Genomic DNA, 14,191 nt, shown 5'->3' with positions numbered 1-14,191 from the left:
CTAAACAGAAAGAAAAAGATAAAATAATAAAATACATTTTCCTTCTTCTCAATTTTCTAAATTATTTTTGCTGGTTAAATAAAAAACTGTAACATTTTCTAAAGTGATTCTAAATACATGTAGAAAAAATATTTAAAACAATTATAAACTGGGGAGGTGTGCTGGTTTGAAAATATTATGTACCACAGAAAGGCCATGTTTTAATTCTGATTTGATCTTGTGGAGGCAGCTGTTTCTTTGAATACTGATTGAATATTGTAGGTTGGAAAACTTTGATTAGATTATCTCCACAGAGATGTGACACACCCAATTGTGGGTATGACCTTTGATTAGATGGAGATGTGACTCCACCCATTCCAGGTAGGTCTTGATTAGTTTATTGGAATCCTTTGAAAGAAGAAACATTTTGGAGAGAGTCAGAAATAACAGAAACCTCAAAACAAAGAGAGAGCCCACAGAAAGAAAGCCAACAAATTTCAGAGCAGAGCTGACACAGATGCCAACACTTAGAGAACAGAGACAAGGATGTTTAATGATCCTTGAAGCCCAGCAGACCTTGCCATGAGATGTGAAGCAAGCCAGAACCTGGAGAGAGCCAAGGGAAGCCAAGAGATGAAAGCCAGCCCCAGAGAAGCCAAGTGAGGAACCCTCACAGGAACAAAGGCTGAAAGCATGGAGCCCAGGAGCAAGGGACCAGCAGATGCCAGCTACATGACTACCCACTGACAGAAGTGTTCCTGACCCATTGACTTTCCTTGAATTAAGTTATCTTTCCTTAGATGCCTTAGTTTGGACATTTTTATAGGCTTAGAATTGTAAACTTGTAACTTATTAAGTTTCCTTTATAAAAGCCATTCCAATTCTGGTGTATCACGTTTCACAGCTTGTGAACTAATGCAAGAGGGTAAACAAAAAATAAAACAGCACACTTAAGCATGAACTTATCAATAATTACATTAAAATATAAATTATCTAAATACACTAATTAAAAGACAGAGATGGATAAAGTGAATTAAAAAACATGATCCAACTTTTATTGTTTATAAGTGACTCACAGCAGAATATACATTATTTTCAAGAGTCTTGTACTACAAACAATTACACACATACACCTTTACACCTTTAATGAAATGGATCAATTGTTTGAAAAGCACAAACAATAACACTCAACATAAAATAGATAATTTGACTAGCTCTTTAACAGTTAAGGAAATTGAATTAGCAAGTCAAAACACTTCAAAAAAAGAAATCTCCATGCCCAGATGGTTTCACTGCAGAATTCTATCAATCATTTAAGGAAAAATTAGTACCAATTTTACACAATCTCTTACAGAAAAATAGAAAAGGCAGTAATCCTTCCCAATTCATTTTGTGAAGTTAGATTATCCTGATGCCCAAAGCAGACAAAAACAGCATAAAAAAGGAAACTATAGATCAATATCCCTCATAGATACAGATACAAAAATGCTTAATACTAGTAAATACAATTCAGAAATATAAAAAAGAATGATACAACATGACCAAGTGGGGTTCAATCCAGGATTTAAGGCTAGTTCAATATCTGAAGATCAATTCAACCCACTATATTAACAGGCTAAAGAAGAAAAATCTCATGATCATATCAATTGATGCAGAAAAAGCATTTGATAATATTCAACACCCATTCATGATAAAAACTCTCAGGAAAATGTGAATAGAGGGGGAACTTCCTCAACTTGGTAAATAACATCTACAAAAAAACTACAGCTAACACTGTCCTTAATGGCGAATCCTTTTACCATCCATGACCAGGATTAAGGCTAGGATGTCTACTCTCACCACTCTTACTCAACATAGCACTGGAAGTCCTCACCAGTCCAAGGAGGCAAGATAAAGGAATAAAAGACATACAGTTTTGAAAGGAAGAAATAAAATTGTTGCAATGGCAGATGACATGATTGTCTATAGAAAATCCCAAGGCATCTGCTAAAAATGCCTAGAAGTAGTGAGTTCAGCAAGGTTGCAGGATACAAAACAAACATTCAAATGTGAACTATATTTCTATATAGTAGCAACGAACACATGGCCACCAAAATAAAAACACACAATACCATTTACAGTTGTTTGTGCACCCACACAAGAAATACTTAGGTGTCATTCTAACAAAATATGTACGAGAATTTGTGAAACTATAAAATGTGGAGGAAAAACCAAAATGTAAATGAATATAGGGACATACTATGTTAATGGACCAGAACACTCAACCCAGCAAAGATGTCAATTCTCTCCAAACTGTTATACAAGTTTTATCAATTCCTAGCAGAATGTGAGCAAAAATTTTTGTAGATATAGACAAGAATATTCTAAAATTTATATGGAAAAACAAAGGACCTAGAATAACTAAAACAGTTTTGAATAAGAATAGTAACATGGGAAGACCCCTTATATCTGATTTCAAGACTTATTATATTACCTATAGCAATCAAGACTGGGTAGTATTGATGGAAGGACGTGTTCACAACTCAACAAAATGTGATAGAGAGACCAGAAATAGACTTGTACAAAAATGCCCAACTGATTCCTCACAAAATCAGAAAAGGCTACTTTTTCAGCAAATGTCAAATGGAGCAATTTCTCATCCATTAGCAAAACAAACAAGCAAAAAAACCATCTTGACCTAAATCTCACATCTTATACAAAAATTAACATAACATGAATCATGGAATTAAATATAGAATATAAGTCTATAAAACTTATAGGAAAAAAGGAGAAACACTTTCATTCTGGGGCTGGGTGATAAGTTCTTAGACTTCACACCAAAAACATGATCCATAAAAGGAAAAACTGACAACTCGCACTTCATTAAAACCAAAACTTTTACTCTGTGAAAGACCCTGTTAACATGATGAAAAGACACGATGGGGGCAGAGGGGAGAATATTCGTAAAGTATAAACCCACAAAGGGCTAGTATCTAGAATATATAAAGAACCCGCAGTACTGAATAGTGAAAAACAAACAATTCAATTTGAAAATGGTCAAAAGACACGAAGACACAGTTCACCAAAGAGGCTATGCAGATGGCAGATAAGCACATGAAAATATATGTCCATCATCATCAGCCACTAGGGAAATGCAAATTAAAGTTCAATGTGGTATCACTGTATGCTTATCAGAATGGCCAAAATAAAGAGCTAGTGATGCTACCAAATGCTGGTGAGGATGCGGAGAAACTGGCCACTTGCCCATTGCAGACAGAAATGTCAAGAGATGTTCTACAGGTTTGGCAGTTCTGTAAACAACTAAATATGTAACTATTGTGAGTCCCAGCAGTTTTCTGGCATGTATCCTAGAGAAATGACGACTTATGTTCACACAAAACCCTGAACATGAATGTGTGTAAGAAGCTCTATCTGTAACGGCCAAGTTGAACACAACCTGGAGGTCCCCGGTGAGCAAACGGGTGTGCCACAGTGTGCCATCTCGTGGAACACACTCAGCCGGGGAAAGAAATGAACTTCTGCTAACACCCAACAACCTGAATGAGTCTCCAGAGAACAACGCCGAAGGACAAAAAGCTCATCCAGAAAGGCTACATATAGTATGATTCCATTTATATAACGCTCTTGAAATGACAAAATTATAGAGATGGGGAACAGATTCGTGGTTGCCAGGGCTCAGGGAGAGGTGGAGGTGAGGAAAGTGGGTGTGGCCACACAGGGGGCCATCAGGGAGCCTCCGGGTGCGGGGACGCTCTGGATGCTGCGTCCATGCCAGTCGCTTGGTGGGGAAGCTGTCATAGATAGTTTTGCAAGAAGTTACCACTGAGGAGAAACTGGGTGAAGGGTGCATGGAGTCTCTGTACTATTTCATACAACTGCATGTGAATCTACAATGACCTCAAAATTAAAGGTTTAATGTAAAGAGCGCATACATATCGTTCTCCCTACGTGAAGTGCAAAGGCAAACGGATCGAGGGTGGTAGAGAGGAGCAGTGACTGCGTCGCGCTGGGAGGGGGTTGGGAAGGGCCTGAGCACTTCTGGGGAATGGAATGGGCTTTGGCGGTGCCCTGGGGGGAGGTTTAGGTAGAGGCTGGACATGGAGGAAAAATCTATCGTGAAATATACTGATGGTCTGTGTACTTTTGCATTTTACTTTATAGAAGTTAACTTTTCTGTAAGGAATTATTCTATTTGACATTTTCTCTAAAGATGTATCTTTCATTTTTATGAGATATACAAAATTTATTATATGTAGAACAATGTATATTATCATTTTATATAGAAAAAGAGACTCATTCCATTAGTGCTATGAATTACTTTTGTCTCTACAATTGTATCACAGAAAAGTCCAGGATCTTTTCTTACCAGTGATTGAGTATCTTTTAGATTAATGCTTGCAAGATGATATCACCTGCTAGGTATTTAAAGGAATACTGCTGCTAAAAGTTTTTTTTCCATTTAGGCCTTCAGGGAATTCCTAGATTTGACAGGTTTCTAGGTAGTAACATGCAGAATACAAAACAGCCTGATAGCTGAGAAAAACAAACAAGGCAGGAAGTATCAAAGACCAAACCCACCTAAATGACTGACGACTCTTCAGTCGTGGGAATGTTTTGCTCATCTTACAGGCAGAACTACTTCATTCAGTGTCTCATTAAAAGCAAAACACAAAACCCTTGGCTCGCTGGTGTGGCTGAGGTGTGGGTCTGAGGCCAGGACCTGGCCCCCGCCTGCTGCAGGGAATCAGAACCTCACCTTGAAGTTCTGCTCCCTCCCAGGCCCACAGGCCGCTGCTGTCCCTGGGGCTCCCGGGAGGAGGCCCACACCCGGGGACGGCGCTTCTGAGGGACTGGCTTAGCGCAAATGTTGTCCATTCATATCCATCTTATGCTCAGGATTTTGGTCAACGAATGAAAAACTCCTGTTCTTTATGGTATGCTGGACGATAAAAGTCACCATCGCAGAAGGTGGGCAGATAAAAACGAGAGGGACGATGCTGGCATGGGGCAGCAGTTTCAGAAGCTGTACCTGGCTTCAGAGCCCAGAATGTGGCGGCTGGAAATCCCCCAGGACCAGGTGGACCCCAGGTGTGAGACGACCACCACCAGAGTCTTCTCAGGATCCTTGGTGTTCGGTATTACTGATTTTGTATCCTTGAAGGCATCTGGAAAGTATTAATTATGATTTTCTGTGGCTGTGTGAACTGGCTCTTAGCTTGGCTCTGATTCTCTGCACATCAAGAAATACTCTTTTCCTTAGCCTCTGGGGCCTGGGGGTACCCTAGAGATTCTAATTAGGACAAGGAAACGCCCCCACTTTCAACAACTGGTTGGCATTTTGGCTTACATGCCCCCACTGTCAACAGCTGGTTAGCATTTTGGCTTATACATCAGTCTTTAGAGTTTGGTTACTGTGAGTTAGTCTGCGAGGAGCCTAACCAGCTCTCATTTGTGTCTGTGTATGGCAACCTCCCAATCTGGACTGCACCCCTGTCCCAATGAGAAGGCTCTACTTCACTCTCTCCCTTGGCAATTCTCTTCTTCTGACTCAGTAAGTGACCAGTTTAAATAAAAGACCTAACACAAAAATCAGGCAAATATGTTTAATTTTTTAAAATAACTGATGGCAAAATAAAATATTTACATCACATTGTACTGTGTAAACACGTAAGGTCTCTGTACAAAGAAATATACATGCAAAATAATGTAAAAATTTAACTGAAATAAAAGAAAAATACACAAATAAAAATTATGAGGTTATGAATACACATCCAGTTTTGAATCCAATTTCTTTTAAAAAGTTTCTGTACAATTTTACAAGAAGAGAGAAATAAACAAAAACCCAAACAAAAGAATAAATAAAATACATCGGAAGCTGCAAAGCTTAACTACGCCAGTTTATGGCTCAAGATCCAGGTGTCTGGCTGGCTTGGGAAGCAGGCTGGTCTCTTTTTTTTTTTTTAGTGTATTTCACACAACAAAGATTAAAAAGACACCTAGAAAAATTCAAATGCATCCAGAAATCCAGCCTCTCTTGTCAAAACGACTCCCTGTACCAGCATTAGCTCTGCCACAGTGACTCAGGCATCAGGTACCAGCTTCAGGGCAGCTGGTGCTTAATTGGCTTTTATTTCTTACCAAAAGCTCAAAATCCAGCCAATTTTTGTACAGAAAGTTGAATGTCAAAAAGTCTAAAAAGTAGGAAATGTCCAGACTGATTTTGGGAAAAAAAATAATACTTTGGCATACTGAATAATAGAATAATAAAATTTAAAATATTACCCTATTATCCAGTTTTGTATTTAGAATATGAAACCACTTTTTACAGTCCTCAAAACTGACAAATTCCACGAAGAATTCGATCTTGAATGGATGGCACAGGGCTATGCCCCCACCCCGCCCACCCACCCTGCCCCACGCACAAAACCATAAAGCTCACCCAACAAAGTCTGTGCTTTTTCTATATATTTATTACAGGTACAACAGAGGTCTTCATAAATAGTTGCATAAAATGTTAAAGCCACAACATTGCACATGATATGAAATAAAACAAAAAACAAAACAAAACAAAAACAAAAAACCCCCCAATGAGTGCATTTACAGTATTTTCATCCGACTGTATACTGCTCAACAATCTGAGGGCTCTGGGTTGGGAAGTGAGGGGGGCAGGGGCAGGTGGTGGACGCAGAACCCAATCCTAGGTCCTCTTGGGTGGGCAGATCCTCTGATGCCCGAAGGAAGCCCGCGGCGGTGGGCAGGGAGCGGGTGGGCAGGAAATGGCAGACCGAAGGCAGGAACAGTCTTATATACAAGTAAGGCCTACATTTCATCAGAGCAAAATGATTCATTCTATTTTTTTATGCAAAAGTTTGAGGTTGAATGCACGTTGCAGAAGCCCAGTCTGGTGGTCCAGTGAGACACGTGCGGAAGAGGCAGCTGGAGAAGCTCAGAGCCAGGTGGGCGCCAAGCCGTCAGAGGGGCCCTGGCAACGACCTCCACATGGGCGAGTCTTCCCCAGAGATGTACAGTATCTTTGTTTTGTTCATTAACACCAGTGGTTGAACATAGGCATTTTACTTCCTTGAATAAATCTGGAAAAGGTTAAATTTGCAAAATCCTATCCATGTTCATTTAAAAAAGTATCTTTTTATTTTTTATTTTTTGCAGAAACCTGAATAAAATACTGTGATACAGCAATGCTGGCTCTGCCTCTCGCAGAGCGTTGTGTGAAGGTCCTCCACCCAGTGCAGCTCGCAGCTCCAACTCCAAGCACTGCTGGGCGCAGCTCGCTTGGAATGCAATTTCACACGACGAACATACCGGCAGCTGATTACTGTTTTTTTTTCACTCCCTCTTCAAAAATCAAATTAACAGCTGATTGGCAGGTGAAAGAGAATGAGAAAGAACTTCAAGATAGGTCAAGCCCTAGGCAGAAGCCTGTTCTGCAAGAAGTTTTTAATGCTACGGATAGGTCGAACATCGTTCTGGTGTTTGCGCCGCTCAATGAAGGAAGTCAATCTGGACGTGTCGAGGACGTCCGCACTTTTGCCGGTGCCTGCCTGCAGCCAGTGCTCCTGGAGGGACAGTGCAGCTGAGGGACGCTTGGCGGGGTCCTCCTGGAGGAGGAAGCACACGAAATCTTTGGCCTTCTGGCTCACTCCTTTAAAGTAGTCATCTGGGAAGCTAAAGTCTAAGCGGCAAATGTTCAGGCAGGTCTCTTCCACGCTGTCGTCCAGGAACGGGGACACGCCGCTAAGAAGTACGTATGTGAGCACCCCAACACTCCATGTATCCGAGGTCAGGGAGACAGGGTTCCCGAGGATGACTTCGGGGGCTGCAAATTCTGGGTTCCCCAGCAGCTGGTGGATGTAGTAGGTGGTGTTGAGCTGGACAGCGTCTCCAAAGTCAGCCAGTTTAACTGTTGGCTTGGCTATGCTCTGATCCACCAGGATGTTTTCAGGCTAGAAAACAGGGTAAGAAAACTCATTTTCAAACAACCCCATTCTTAAGCTTACTCATGATGGCCACCAGGAATCTAGGGTGAGTTAGAAGGAATCTGCTAGGTCAACGAGAACAAATTGTTCATGTTTAAAACAGGATGAAATCCTTAGTAGGCTCTGTCGAAGGAGGCAAAACAACTCACTGAGGAATTGCTAGTCCAGCCGGCACAGGCCGGCCCCCTCCAGAGAGCTAACTGTAGAGTAGTGTTATCACCTACCCGCCCCGCCCCAGCACTAATAATAATACCCTTTTCCCTTTCTAAGTGAGGAGAGAACCCATGCTATGCTAAACCAGCACAACTCACAGGAACTTTTTGAAAGTCTCATGGAAAGCTTAAAGAACTCCAATATTTACCTATTACCTAACATTTTATTGATGGTTTATATCACTGGAATGCAAACTCTTAAGGAAGCAGAGATTAGAAACCCAGTGTTCTGATTTCCCACATCCTCCTATTTATTCCCAGCTCCTGTGGGGGCTCCCGGCCTGGCCTCAGAGGACAAGCTGCTGGCAGGCCCCCATCGGCTGCGGTGGGTGGGGTGGATGGGTTGGGTGGGTCCCGCTGCCCCTCCACTTCCCGGTGCTCCACCAACCTTTAGGTCCAGGTGTGCAATCCTGCAGTTGTGAAGGTACCTGACAGCTTCCAGAACCTCCCCCAGGTACATTCTGATCTTGCCTTCAGTGAGGTTTCCCCACCGCACCACACAGTCCAGCAGGCGCCCCTGGTCAGCCCTGTGGAGGGAAGGATGCGTGACAAAGTGACACTATGTCAAGTTAGAGACTGCTTCTCGGGCCACAAGAAAATGAACACTTGTATCTCTCCCCCATTATTAATCTTGTACTGGTATTTCAGGATTATAGCTTCACCTGAGGGTATGGCTATAGGAAGAGGTGATTTTTTATTTTTTAAATTTCACGTGAAGACACCAGTAGGGAACAGGATGTCACTACTGAGATCTGGGTGGTAAAGCCAGCCTGGGTTTGAACCCTCCCTCTGTCAATGCAGCCACAGGAAGGCTCCCAGGCAGTGCCAGGCGCATGACAAGCATCATGTGGAGCTGCTGAATGAAGGAGTGAGGTTATGTCACCTCCCAGAGCCTTAGTTTCATCATCTGTAAAATGGGCAATGTGAAGAGATCATGCAAGTAATGAGCTAGAAACAGCAGGTGCTTGGTGTTGGACTCAAGTCTTACTACTGTGAAATTATTACTCATATTTTAAAAATACAATACTGCACACTAAAAGGACTACAAACTTTATTTCAACTCAATCCTCATGAGAACTCTCTGAGAAAAGTGCTGAATCATTTTTAGTTTATAGGTGAGAGAACGGAGGCACAGAGAAGGTATGTCACTTTTCCAAGCTCACACAGCTTGTAAATGGAGGAGCTGGCATGGGAACCAGGTGATCTGAATCAGCCTCTCTGACCTGCACTGCCCTCTTTATTTGCAAAAGAAAAACTTACGGGAAGATGTGCAGCTTGTTTAGCCATCTGTCAGAAAATAAATTCCTATTAACCAGTATGGTAAGGCCAAACCATTTAAGTTTTCCAGTGAAAAGAAATGACAGATGAAACAGACTGACCTGTTAAATGAGAAATGGGGGGCCCTGTGGGAAATTTTTGACAAAGGCTTGAGCAGCAGTTCTTATTAAAAATCTCCGGGGAAGCCAAGCACAGATCTTAGTTGTTGAGCCCCCAGAGCCAGAAAGAGCCCCCAGGACCCACGGGCCAACCTGTGTTGGATGTTGGGTCTTTTACACAAATCACTTTGTTTTATCCAACAGCCCTTCGAAGCAGTCATGATTTAAAAGAAACCAGGGTTGAGAAATGAGCCCCAGCACTGGGAGGTGCTGAGACGCAGAGCAGGGACTAACCTGGGCCAGGTCTGTGGAGCCCAAGCCCACCAGCTCCCTCTGGGAGGGCCTGGAGATGGCCAACCACACTGCCTTGTGCCTTCTCCACCCCGGGGAGGAGCTGGGAAAGAGGCCCACTATGTCCCAGCAGCGTGTTTAACTGGGCAGTGCTGGGCAGGCAAAGCTGCTGGAAACTTGTCCCCTCCCCAGCGCCTGGTGGAAGATGGGGGGGTCAGATCTGGAACTGCCTGGGGTCTTATGGTGGCAGCCTTGCCCTACAAAGAGTGTGGGGGGAAGCATTTAACACTTAAGAAAGAGAATACAGTAAGTAGAGAATTGTATACAGGCCTGGAGAGAGCCCGTGGAAGTGGGGGGCCCTGAGATGTGAGCCATGTCATCAAGGTAAATCTGTCCCTGGGACCCTGTGGGGGTCCTTCTGTGCCTCCAACCCTTCCACTAACTGAAAGGTAAGAATTTCCAAAAAGTGGCTAAGGGCTCTGCTTATGCCAGTGGAAAAGAAGTTGTCAATCTAAGTAAATGGATAAAATGACTCCCCTGAAAAATGAGGAAAGGGAACTTTTTTTTTCTGCCTGGGCAGGCACTGGGAATCAAACCCGGGTCTCCGGAATGATAGGCGAGACTCTGCCACTGTGCCACCATCGCCTGCCTGGGAATTTTGAATTTTTAACAAGTACAATGTAGAACTTGTTTCAGAGATCTCAGGATACAGGGATATGGGGGTGTTAAACCGTCACCCCGACACCAAGGTCCAGAGCGCTTTTGGTGCTGGCAGCTGTCCTGGGCTCTGCGGCTGCTGAGCACATCCTGGTCCACCCCATGGTCCTGACAATCAGGACTGTCACAGACACTGGCTGCCAAGCGCCCCTGGGGGGCACAACTGCCCCTGGCTGAGACCTACTGCTTAGGATTCTGGCTTTACACCAGGAGGGGCTGTGCCCTGGGGGGGAGCCCTGACAGCAGGCCCCGTGTGAGCTCTGCAAGGAAGTGTAATCTCAGGGATTTTGCGAGTTCTATCACCCTTCCTTAGGGGACAGCAGCAACGAAAGGGCAACTCCTTAGCTGAGGCAGAGGCTATACGGAGGGGTGAGGGGGGACCACGCACATCTCCAGAACCAGGACGTAGCTGGTGGGGGTCTCAAAGGTGTCGAGCAGGCCCACGAGGAGGGGGTGCTGGAGGTTCTGCAGGATCCCAAGCTCATGGGTGACCTGGTCGCGCTTCATCAACTTCTTGTTCACAAACTTTGTGGCCACGGCTCGCTTGGTTCCCTTCTGATCACATTTCTTGACGACAGAGAATCTGCCCCTGGAAAACATGCCGATGAGGGAATTCTCAGAGGACTCTGAGGTCTGTCCAGGGCAAAAGACTGCTAACCTAGAGGTCTGCCTCCAGGGCGGCCTCCACTACAGGTGAGCCGAGGCCTGTTCTCAGCCCCTGCTGTCCCCGGCCACCTCCATGGAGGGGCAGGAACCAGGGCTGTGGCACTGAGGTGGCCCTGGCCTGTCACATTCATGCCTCTGCCCCTCTGCCATGTGTCTGTTCCGAGAGGTAGTCAGTCCCCTCACCCCTGCAGCTGCGCAGCCACGTGGCTCCCTCTGACCAGGGAAGGTGGCAGAAGCAACACAATCAGACGTTCAAGGCTAGGGCACCTGAGGCAGTTTCCATTCTTGTTTTCATGCAAAACTGTCATTGTCACATGAAGGAGCATGAGGTGGACTGCCCAGGCAGCCTGGCTGCCACCCCCGTCCGGACCTGCATTTTGAACAGGAATGTCTACTGCAGTCACCCTGCCTCTGTCTCGCCGTGGCAGACAGATCATACCACAGGGCCTTATCTGCACCTAGGCTCATAGGTAACCAGCTCTGGGACCCCCGGCCTTGGCCTACTTCCACAACTGAATGTTTTGGGAGGGCTGAAGCAGGTAAGGCTGTTTTGCACATGGCAAGAATGCAAATAAATGTGTGGCCAGAAGGCAGATGGTGGCGGATTAAAGATAGCTGCAAAATCTTTGCCATTCCACCCATCAAAAGGGGGGATATGGTCCCCCTGACCTTGAATCGGGCTATCTGGCGACTGCTTTTGCCCACTAGAATTTGGAGGAAGCATGGTGTGTGATTTCTGAGGCTGGGCCTTAAGAGGCCGTGAAGCTTCCATTCTCTTGGATCTGCCATCAAAGAAGCCCAGGAGGGACTACAGCATGTGGGGAGGTCAGTGCTCCAGATGAGGCTGTGGCCTATGAGGAGGGCATGGGCTGGCCAGTAGCCTGAGACCATGAGAGACCAGCAAAACAACCACCCAAGCAAAGGAATGAGGCTCAACAAAAAACAGTCCAGGTGATGATTTTCTTAGTTCCCCTGAAGACGGTACCTGGCCAGTACTGCCCCAGGTGGGTAGGAGACAAGTCAATTTGTTACACACAGTGGGTGCTCCTGGCCTTAGGCCTTAATTCTCTCCTGAAACCCTGGCTGAAAAAAGGGTTCTTAAGATATTAAATAGGGGCAAGGAAAGGCAAGGAAAGGCAACGAAAGGCTCCATTTCAAATAACCATAAGCGTCCCAGCTGCTCAGCATTCTCACTCGGCTCCTGGGATGGGCTGCTCTGGCTCTCTGCTCTTGCTGAGGCCCCATGTTCCTGTCATACCTGCCAAGCTCAGCCACTTCACTATAGAAGGAGTCGAAGCTGTCCTTCCAGGTCACCACGATCCCGTCACTTCCTGGACCTGCAAAAAGAGCAGCACCTCCTGAGGTGGGTCTACACGGTACCTCTGGTGGGGAAGGAGTGGCCACGCATGGCTGCTGGGCCTCTAGAGTGTGGCTGCTGTAAGGGAAGACATCTGGACACATAAAATACACACTGTATTTTGACACTTAGTATTTAAAAAAAAGGAATAAAAATATCTCAATGATTTTTAAATATTTCATGTTAGGAAATAAAAATATTTTGGCTATATTGGGCTAAACTAAATTTATTGGTAAAATTAGTTTCATCTGTTTCTTTTAATATGGTTACCAGAAAAATTTTACAATTACCTATGTGGCTTGCATTTTATTTCTGTTGGACAGTATTGCTGTGGACAGTCCCTTCTGAACGACCTGAGCACTCTGAGTCAAAGCCGGGCAGGTCAGTCATCACCATGTTTCCCTTCACAGCCATGAGAAATCAAAGGTCCACCATGTTAAATTAATTAGCTTTCATGTAAACCATGGCTGCACTATAAATAAGGATGAAATTCTATTTATATAAGTGTCACTCTTGAGTTACCTGTGAGTAGTGAGTATGTCTGGAGGAAAATCAGTTCTTTCTCTACTAGTTCGGCATAAAAGAATAACTGAGGCTCTAGGTCCAAATCAATGGGCCAGCTGCTAGACACCTCTTGGCAGCGCAGCTTCAATGACATCCCCAAACTGCCTATGGCTTCCCAGTTCTCATGACCCTCAGTGATCTGGACTCTCATTTCTCCTTTGCCTTTTCACCTGCCCCGTGCTCCAGTCAAGGTAAAGCATCTGCTTAACCTGATACTTGGATTGAGCTTTCTCACCTCTGCCCAGTATTTCCTTAAGCCATGCCCAGTTGGATCTGTCCTTCAAGGCTGGTCATGTGGGACAATGTCACCTCCTCCACAAAGCCTTCCCTGATGTTCTCACAGCTGACATCATCTTCTTACGTAGCAAACAGTCAACGCCTCTTTGCAGTGCTGCTGGCACCTTACCTGGCAGTAGCACTATTAAAGCATTTCTTGCCTCTATGTGACTAACTGTAAACCGGGGTCAGAGCCACATCTCATTCATCTCTGTATCCTCCCAGAAGCCAATACGGGGCCCAGCACACACAAAATGCTAAATAAATTCTCACCGAAGGACACATACATGAAGCAATGGCTTTCGTTTCAATCACTTAAACCACAGGACACACTGACTTTGTGCTCTCTTTTGTTAAAGCTAGCCCATTTCTAAATTTCCTTTGAGTGTGTTACAGATGGGAGGGCTAGCAGTTCTGATGTGTGCACTCACAGGGCTTTCTGAACCCTGGCTCCTACCTCCTAAACAAAGAATTACAAAGTCTCATTTATAGAAATAAAGTTACTTTACTAGGCAATTTGGAAACATTGACCAAATTCCAGTAGAAATAATGTACTTATGCCTACATGAAGACAATATTTCTCCCCATCCTTTTTTTGTTGAAAGGTTTTGATTTTTAATTTTTTAGTTAAGCGCTTTTATTCGAATATTATACACACAGAGAAGAGGGCGCACACATAAACATCCACTCCTGCACCTCTAACCAGCAGCCCCCTTGATTCTGTCCAAAGTAATAACTTCCTCCTTTCTCCTCAGCTAT

The 14,191-nt window shown here is 44.4% G+C and overlaps 1 protein-coding gene across 3 annotated transcripts in view; it reads right to left on the bottom strand.

Annotated features, from left to right (window-relative positions):
- Positions 1–5,902: 5,902 nt before the first annotated feature.
- Positions 5,903–14,191, bottom strand: part of TRIO (trio Rho guanine nucleotide exchange factor) — a 466,986-nt gene continuing 458,697 nt past the window's right edge. For all 3 annotated transcript variants that reach the window (XM_077116861.1, XM_077116863.1, XM_077116862.1), the window contains exons 54-57: positions 12,494–12,572; positions 10,958–11,158; positions 8,574–8,712; positions 5,903–7,940 (exon numbers count right to left, since the gene is read on the bottom strand). In XM_077116861.1, the coding sequence (XP_076972976.1) occupies positions 7,398–7,940; positions 8,574–8,712; positions 10,958–11,158; positions 12,494–12,572 (962 nt within the window). In that variant the 3' untranslated portion in view covers positions 5,903–7,397. The remainder of the gene's footprint in view (positions 7,941–8,573; positions 8,713–10,957; positions 11,159–12,493; positions 12,573–14,191) is intronic.

This window comes from Tamandua tetradactyla, chromosome 9, assembly GCF_023851605.1.
Source record: "Tamandua tetradactyla isolate mTamTet1 chromosome 9, mTamTet1.pri, whole genome shotgun sequence".
NCBI classification, from domain to species: Eukaryota; Metazoa; Chordata; class Mammalia; order Pilosa; family Myrmecophagidae; genus Tamandua; species Tamandua tetradactyla.
The sequence above is the reverse complement of the archived record's forward strand: the minus strand, read 5'-3'. Positions and strand labels throughout refer to the sequence as shown.